The sequence below is a fragment of the Bubalus bubalis genome, chromosome 6 (assembly GCF_019923935.1).
Source record: "Bubalus bubalis isolate 160015118507 breed Murrah chromosome 6, NDDB_SH_1, whole genome shotgun sequence".
NCBI classification, from domain to species: Eukaryota; Metazoa; Chordata; class Mammalia; order Artiodactyla; family Bovidae; genus Bubalus; species Bubalus bubalis.
Genome location: NC_059162.1, coordinates 8,494,682 through 8,502,843, shown reverse-complemented (window position 1 = coordinate 8,502,843; position 8,162 = coordinate 8,494,682). Strand labels below are relative to the sequence as shown.

At 49.5% G+C, this 8,162-nt stretch overlaps 1 protein-coding gene across 1 annotated transcript; it reads left to right on the top strand.

Annotated features, from left to right (window-relative positions):
• The first annotated feature begins 6,045 nt into the window (after positions 1-6,045).
• Positions 6,046-7,999, top strand: KLHDC9 (kelch domain containing 9). The gene is made up of 4 exons (XM_006048493.3): positions 6,046-6,714; positions 7,002-7,161; positions 7,254-7,452; positions 7,720-7,999. Exons 1-4 carry the CDS (start codon positions 6,194-6,196, stop codon positions 7,884-7,886), a joined length of 1,047 nt encoding a protein of 348 aa, XP_006048555.3. The 5' UTR covers positions 6,046-6,193; the 3' UTR covers positions 7,887-7,999.
• Positions 8,000-8,162: the final 163 nt, after the last annotated feature.

Below are 8,162 nucleotides of genomic sequence, written 5' to 3'. Positions count from 1 at the left end.
CCTCCACCCCAAGTCTGCTTACAGTTTTGCTTTTCTCTCAAACTCCTTTCAGCTCATGTCTCAATCACGACTCAAGATCTGGCCTCTTGAAGTCTCTGGTCCTGGACATTCCTCTGGCCTTCCATTTGCCCACGTTCTTATTCTGGCTGAGCTGAGCAAAGAGTCCGTGGGGCCAAGAAGGCATGGGAACAGGAAATCAACTAGCCAGAATGAGCTGTGGGAAAAATGTAGAAAGGTCAGAGGACAAAAAAGGAAGAGCCAGAGAGACCGCCAGAAGGATAGGACAGCCTGGGAGATGCAGGTAGAGGAAATTGAGAGTCCTGACAGTGTGACTAAGACCCCTAGGGTCCAATTGTTGGCTTTCTGTATGACTGGACAATGCTGAGAACCAGGGATGGTTCCAGGGGCAGAAGATGAGTGGAGGTGATGGAATTCCAGTTGAGCTATTCCAAATCCTGAAAGATGATGCTGTGAAAGTGCTGCACTCAATATACCAGCAAATTTGGAAAACTCAGCAGTGGCCACAGGACTGGAAAAGGCCAGTTTTCATTCCAATCCCAAAGAAAGGCAATGCCAAAGAATGCTCAAACTACCGCACAATTGCACTCATCTCACACGCTAGTAAAGTAATGCTCAAAATTCTCCAAGCCAGGCTTCAGCAATATGTGAACCGTGAACTTCCTGATGTTCAAGCTGGTTTTAGAAAAGGCAGAGGAACCAGAGATCAAATTGCCAAAATCCGCTGGATCATGGAAAAAGCAAGAGAGTTCCAGAAAAACATCTATTTCTGCTTTATTGACTATGCCAAAGCCTTTGACTGTGTGGATCACAATAAACTGTGGAAAATTCTGAAAGAGATGGGAATACCAGACCACCTGATCTGCCTCTTGAGAAATTTGTATGCAGGTCAGGAAGCAACAGTTAGAACTGGACATGGAACAACAGACCGGTTCCAAATAGGAAAAGGAGTACATCAAGGCTGTATATTGTCACCCTGTTTATTTAACTTCTATGCAGAGTACATCATGAGAAACGCTGGACTGGAAGAAGCACAAGCTGGAATCAAGATTGCCGGGAGAAATATCAATAACCTCAGATATGTAGATGACACCACCCTTATGGCAGAAAGTGAAGAGGAACTAAAAAGTCTCTTGATGAAAGTGAAAGAGGAGAGTGAAAAAGTTGAAACTAAACTAAAGCTGAAATTCCAGTACTTTGGCCACCTCATGCGAAGAGTTGACTCATTGGAAAAGACTCTGATGCTGGGAGGGATTGGGGGCAGGAGGAGAAGGGGATGACAGAGGATGAGATGGCTGGATGGCATCACTGACTCGATGGACGTGAGTCTGAGTGAACTCCGGGAGTTGGTGATGGACAGGGAGGCCTGGCGTGCTGCAATTCATGGAGTCGCAAAGAGTCGGACACGACTGAGCAACTGATCTGATCTGAAAGACAGACTAAGAGTTTTGTGAAGGTTTGAGACAAGCGGGTGTAGATTTAGGGCTGGGACAGATATGAGACTGAAAAGCTGAGCTGCAGGGATCCTTGCTTGCCAGAAATAGCCAACTGAGGAGACTGAAGTCATAGGGTCACATCAGGATTCTGAGACTTTCAGGATGATCAGCCCCTCCCCCCACTCCTGGACAGAGGTTGTCCCTGTATATTATTAGCAGGTGGAAAGCAGGTCCAGAGAAGGAGAAGCCCTGGTAGCCCTTCTCCCTGTTTCTCACGATTCCCTCACAGGTGTGCCCTTCACTTTATCTTAATGCCCTTTCAGCTTTTTACCATTGATGGAGCCATTGCTGCTGCTGCTGCTGCTGCTGCTAAGTCACTTCAGTCATGTCTGACTCTGTGTGACCCCATAGACGGCAGCCCACCAGGCTCCCCCATCCCTGGGATTCTCCAGGCAAGAACACTGGAGTGGGTTGCCATTTCCTTCTCCAATGCTTGAAAGTGAAAAGTGAAAGTGAAGTCACTCAGTCGTGTCTGACTCTTCGCGACCCCATGGACTGCAGCCTACCAGGCTCCTCCGTCCAATGGGATTTTCCAGGCAAGAGCACTGGAGTGGGGTGCCATTGCCTTCTCCAGATGGAGTCATTATATACCACTTAAGATGCTGCCCTGGAGTGTCAAGTGTGTGTCAGACAAGCACAAATTGGTTTATTTTCTTCCTCTCTTCTCTCCTTCTTCCCCTCTTTTCCCCTCTCCAAGTTTGTTTTTTTTTTTTTCTGCCTCCAAAATACGGGCTTGATTCAGGCTAACCAGGGGAGGAAGGAGTCCTCCCCCAGGTCTATGTTGGGGATGCCAATGGACATGTCAGACACCTCTGACTACTAGGTGGAACTGGAAGAGGTACAGAAGTGGCAGGAACAGCTAAGGAACACGTGAGGTTCAGGCTGCACGTTCAAGTGAGATGCGGACTGCTGAGGACCCAGAGTGGCAGCTGGGAGGAGAAGGAAAACAAAGCTGGGAGAGAGGAGCTGGAAAGGCCCCTGGGGTGGGGAGTTCCCTGTTGTGTCCAGGAGAAGCAGAAAATGAGTCTGGCGGAACTGCCAAAGACTTAAGCAAAAGCAAGAGCCTAAAATGGGCATATAGGCCAGGTCGGTTAAAGCAAAACTACACCACCCCCAAGGCAGCTCCTCACTGAAATCTTAGCAGTCCTCAGTGAAATCTTAGGACAGATTTGAATCCAGTATTTGGGAGATTAGCCAGTTAGAAGCCTTAGGGAAAAGACTGACTTTCAGATTTCAGCCAAGGATGTTAGTAATGATTTTTTTTTTTAACCACGATCTGGAAAACTGAGGATCCCCTTTGCCAAAATCAGGGAAACCTATAGTTGGGTGGGCAGGGACTTTCAAAGCTACTGCTGGGTCTCGGCTTAAAGGTATAGGTAAGGAACAGGTCCTCATACCTTCCTGCCCATACTCTCTTCATGCTATTTTTCTCTAAGGACCAAGAGTTAGGATCTGGAGTGGGAAAAGCCCTGCTGTGCTGTTCCTGAATGACACCTCCATCCCTACTGTAGCTCGAGTCACTCTCTAAGGCCTTGGTTTCTGGGACATGATAGGGACCAAGCTGATGCTATAGAAACCAAAGGCAAAAGTAAGCAGTCATCACTCCATTTACAGCCCAGCCCCGGCAGACACAAGGCCTGTTTCTGTCCCACCTCAGCAATGCTGGAAGTAGAAACCTGCCTGCATTTTCACCTGTAGCTAAATCTAGTCAGTGTGGATCTGGGCCACTTCATTCTTCACTGGGTCTTGCAGGGATGAGTGAAGAAGCAGCTCAGGGACCTGGCTTGAATAAAAGGCCGATACCAGGGAGGGGCAGGAGTCTGTTCTTCTCACTCCTCCCCACCGCTTCACCTCTATCCAGCTTCTAAGGCTGGGCAGCTTCTGCCCTGGATCTTATCAGGAGAAACTCCCTGCCCTTAATTCTGAGTTCCAGATGCCACAGTACCTGTTTCCTTGTGCTGTATGAGTTCATGAGACAAGATGAAATCAGGAATTACTCTTCCTAGGACTCAATAGTGAAAAGTTCTCCAAAGTTCCAGGTCTCTTCCCTCACCCCAACCCAATCTCTCCTCTAGCCCTCGCCCTCGCCCCCTCCCCTCTGCACAGTGCCCTGAGACTGGGCTCTACTACCCTCTAGCGGCCAGAGAGGAAAGGGCTGTCCCACTCAGTCAAGACTTTCAAGCCTTTACCACAGATCTCTGGTTTGTAAGACAACTAAGAGATTAGCCTTTGCCCTGCTTCATTCCTTATTCCAAGGCCAAATTTGCCTGTTACTCCAGGTGTTTCTTGACTTCCTACTTTTGCATTCCAGTCCCCTATAATGAAAAGGACATCTTTTTTTGGATAATCACAATGGTATGATCACTCACCTAGAGCCAGACAATCCTGGAATGTGAAGTCAAGTGGGCCTTAGAAAGCATCACTACGAACAAAGCTAGTGGAGGCAATGGCATTCCAGTTGAGCTATTCCAAATCCTGAAAGATGATGCTGTGAAAGTGCTGCACTCAATATACCAGCAAATTTGGAAAACTCAGCAGTGGCCACAGGACTGGAAAAGGTCAGTTTTCATTCCAATCCCAAAGAAAGGCAATGCCAAAGAATGCTCAAACTACCACACAATGCACTCATCTCACACACTAGCAAAGTAATGCTCAAAATTCTCCAAGCCAGGCTTCAGCAATACGTAAACCATGAACTTCCAGATAGTCAAGCTGGTTTTAGAAAAGGCAGAGGAACCAGAGATCAAATTGCCAACATCTGCTGGATCATGGAAAAAGCAAGAGAGTTCCAGAAAAACATCTATTTCTGCTTTATTGACTATGCCAAAGCCTTTGACTGTGTGGATCACAATAAACTGTGGAAAATCCTGAAAGAGATGGGAATACCCGACCACCTGACCTCCTTCTTGAGAAACCTATATGCAGGTCAGGAAGCAACAGTTAGAACTGGACATGGAACAACAGACTGGTTCCAAATAGGAAAAGGAATACATCAAGGCTGTATATTGTCACCCTGCTTATTTAACTTATTTGCAGAGTACATCATGAGAAACGCTTGGCTAGATGAAGCACAAGCTGGAATCAAGATTGCCGGGAGAAATATCAATAGCCTCAGGTATACAGATGACACCACCCTTATGGCAGAAAGTGAAAAGGAACTAAAGAGCCTCTTGATGAAAGTGAAAGAGAAGAGTGAAAAAATTGGCTTAAAGCTCAACATTCAGAAAACGAAGATCATGGCATCTGGTCCCATCACTTCATGGGAAATAGATGGGGAAACAGTAGAAACAGTGTCAGACTTTATTTTTTTGGGCTCCAAAATCACTGCAGGTGGTGACTGCAGCCATGAAATTAAGAGACGCTTACTCCTTGGAAGAAAAGTTATGACCAACCTAGATAGCATATTCAAAAGCAGAGACATTACTTTGCCAACAAAGATCCGTCTAGTCAAGGCTATGGTTTTTCCAGTGGCCGTGTATGGATGTGAGAGTTGGACTGTGAAGAAAGCTGAGTGCCGAAGAATTGTTGCTTTTGAACTGTGGTGTTGGAGAAGACTCTTGCGAGTCCCTTGGACTGCAAGGAGATCCAACCAGTCCATTCTAAAGGATATCAGCCCTGGGTGTTCTTTGGAAAGAGTGATGCTAAAACTGAAACTCCAGTACTTTGGCCACCTCATGTGAAGAGTTGACTCATTGGTAAAGACTCTGATGCTGGGAGGGATTGGGGGCAGGAGGAGAAGGGGATGACAGAGGATGAGATGGCTGGATGGCATCACCAATTTGATGGACATGAGTTTGGGTGAACTCCGGGAGATGGTGATGGACAGGGAGGCCTGGCATGCTGCGATTCATGGGGTTGCAGAGTCGGACACGACTGAGCGACTAAACTGAACTGAACTGAAGAGATTAGCCAGCAATGTTTTATAAATGAGAAAGAAGAGGCCTAGAGAAAAAATAATCACTTTGAGAGTCAGGATATAGCTGGAACCAGAACCCAGGTCTCCTGACTCCCAGGTGAGTATAGTTTACGTTCACTGTCTCCCCTCTGAGTTTTGTCTCCTCTTCCTAACTCATCCCTGGGGAAATCAGAACCAAACAGAAAAATGCCAAAGCGAACTTGCCTGGCTGCCCAGTGGTTAAGACGCCGGGCTTCCACTGCCTGGGGTGAACGTTGCATCCCTGTTGGGGAACTAAGATCCCACATGCCAAGTGGCAGGCCTCTCCGCACCCCTCCCCGCCCCCAAAATATGCTAAAGTCAAAAGCACATGGTTCCTCCTCAATCTTTGCTGAGCAACGCCGGCACCTGAAACGTCATAGTCCCAAGTGAATTCGCAGCTTAAACAACAGGGGTCTTTCTGAAGAACTGGCTCTCCTCGGTCTGAGTTCAACAACTCATCATTTTTATTGACCTAGCACAGCTCCTGTTGCCATGGTGACAACACGGCTTCCCAGTAGCTCCCCAGGTCTCCTGTCTCCACGGTAACCAGTGCTTTGCGACCTTCAATTTGCAGCGTCGTGCTGCAGCCGCGGCAGTGGTTGCTGGGTGACGGCGGCGAGAGCCGGTGCCTTGAGGTGGGGACCTGGAGGGGCTTCCGGTAGGGGCGGTTCCGGAGAAGCTTGAGCCCCCATATAGCTGGGCTCCGGGCCGTCGACCCCGCAGCTCGCCTCTACCGGGTGCCATGGCTGGGGCTGTGGGCGAGGCGCGGGGCTCGGGCTGGACCTGGCGGCCGGTGGCGCGGGACCCGCTGCTGGCGCGGGCCTTCCATTCATGCACTGAACTGCGGGGACGGTTCTATCTGGTCGGGGGGCTCCTAGCTGGAGGAGCGAGAGAGCCGAGCAGTGAAACGGTGGTCTTCGATCCGGCTGGGGGCCAGGCTGTGCGTGTAGCAGCACGGGGCGGCCCGAGGCGCAGCCACCACGACGCGGCGCCGGTGGGCGGTCGCTGGCTCTGCGTGGTGGGCGGCTGGGACGGGTCGCGCCGCTCGGCCACTGTGACCGCTTTGGACACGGACCGCGGTGTGTGGGAGGCGTGGACCGCCGGCTCCGGCAGCTGCCCCCCCGCCGGCCTCAGCAGTCACACCTGTACCCGAATCTCCGACCGAGAGCTGCGGGTAGCAGGCCGGGAGGGCGGGACCCGCACTCAGCGTCGTTACGGAAGCATCTACACGTTAAGGCTGGACCCTGGCGCCCGCACCTATTGGTATGACCTCCCCTGCCCTAAAATTTTCACCCTTCCTTCACCTGCACTCTGGAAAAACAGATTCGCAGGCAGTTTATCTAACATCCTCACCCTAGCACCCTTCTTCCCTGGGAACCTTCCATGTCTAAAAGAGTTTAACTCCCTTTCAATATTACCCTTCATCTCAACTGAACTACATGTGGCCCTTTCCCATGTCTCCCTTCTATCCCTGGCGAGGGGAGTGGGGAAAAGGCAGTATACAGCACTTACATTTTCCAGAAAACCCAACTCAGGCCTGAATTTCACAGCTATAAGGAAGAAGGCTGCCACACTGCTTCACGCTCGGGTCACTGTGCTGCTTTGCTCCAAAGTCCTGGGCCCCACCCAGGTCACCAGCTATTACTCTTTGGGGGCTGCAATTCAGCTGAACCAGAAGTAGCTGGGCATTGGAGTCATGGGAAGATTAAGGTATTGTCTACTCACATCTCGCTAAGGGTGGAACAGCGACTAAACTTTGGATGCCCAAATCCCTCCAAACAGTCCCTTCTTTCTCCCTCAAGGAGGAACCGCCTGTTGCCCCCCATTTGATGGAAAAGCTTTCAAGGCTCGTGAGCAGCGGGCAGGGGTCCCGGCAAGGGCCTAGAGGACTGCGCCATCACTCATGTTCTGTGGTTGGGCCCTTTGCTGTCCTGTTCGGTGGAGAAACTTTGACCAGAGCCAGAGACACCATCTGCAATGACCTCTACATCTATGATACCCGTAAGAGCCAGCTTAATGGTTGAGAAGGGGGAAAGGTGGGAAGACAGGAGAACCTGAAGACTACAGAGAGATAAAGGATGGAGTAAAGGGGTAGGGAGGAGGAAGAATTAGTCGACAACTTAAAGAAATACACAGAATATTAAATTTTTGAGAGGCCTGCAAATCATGGGAGGAGAAAAACAATGAGCAAGCCTTTGTCTTCTTGAGAGCCCCATGGGAGCCAAAGTGCTACGGCCTCAATAACCACCCTCTGCCCTTACCCAACAGGAAAGTCTCCTTCTCTGTGGTTCCACTTCCCCTGTGCCGACCATGGACTAAAACGCGTGGGCCATCGCACCTGCCTTTGGAATGATCAGCTTTACTTGGTTGGGGGTTTTGGTGAGGATGGCAGGACAGCTAGTCCACAGGTTTGCATTCTAGACCTCTTTATCTAAAGAACAGTGCCAAGATACACTGCCAAGCCTCTGTTTTGTTGCAAACTCAAAGCATTATCACAGAGCTATCTTCCTCTTTTCAAATGCTGATTAAATTTCAACCTGAGAGTCAACACTGTCTCTGAATCTTTTGGTGGGGAGGGAAGTAAATAAGGAGATGCATCTTTATTTGCAAAGGAAAGGATAAAATATAAGACCTAGTCTGATACTGTGAGCCATTAACCTGACAGAACCAAAACCACAAATCATATGCTTATCCATGCCCCATGCAAATTC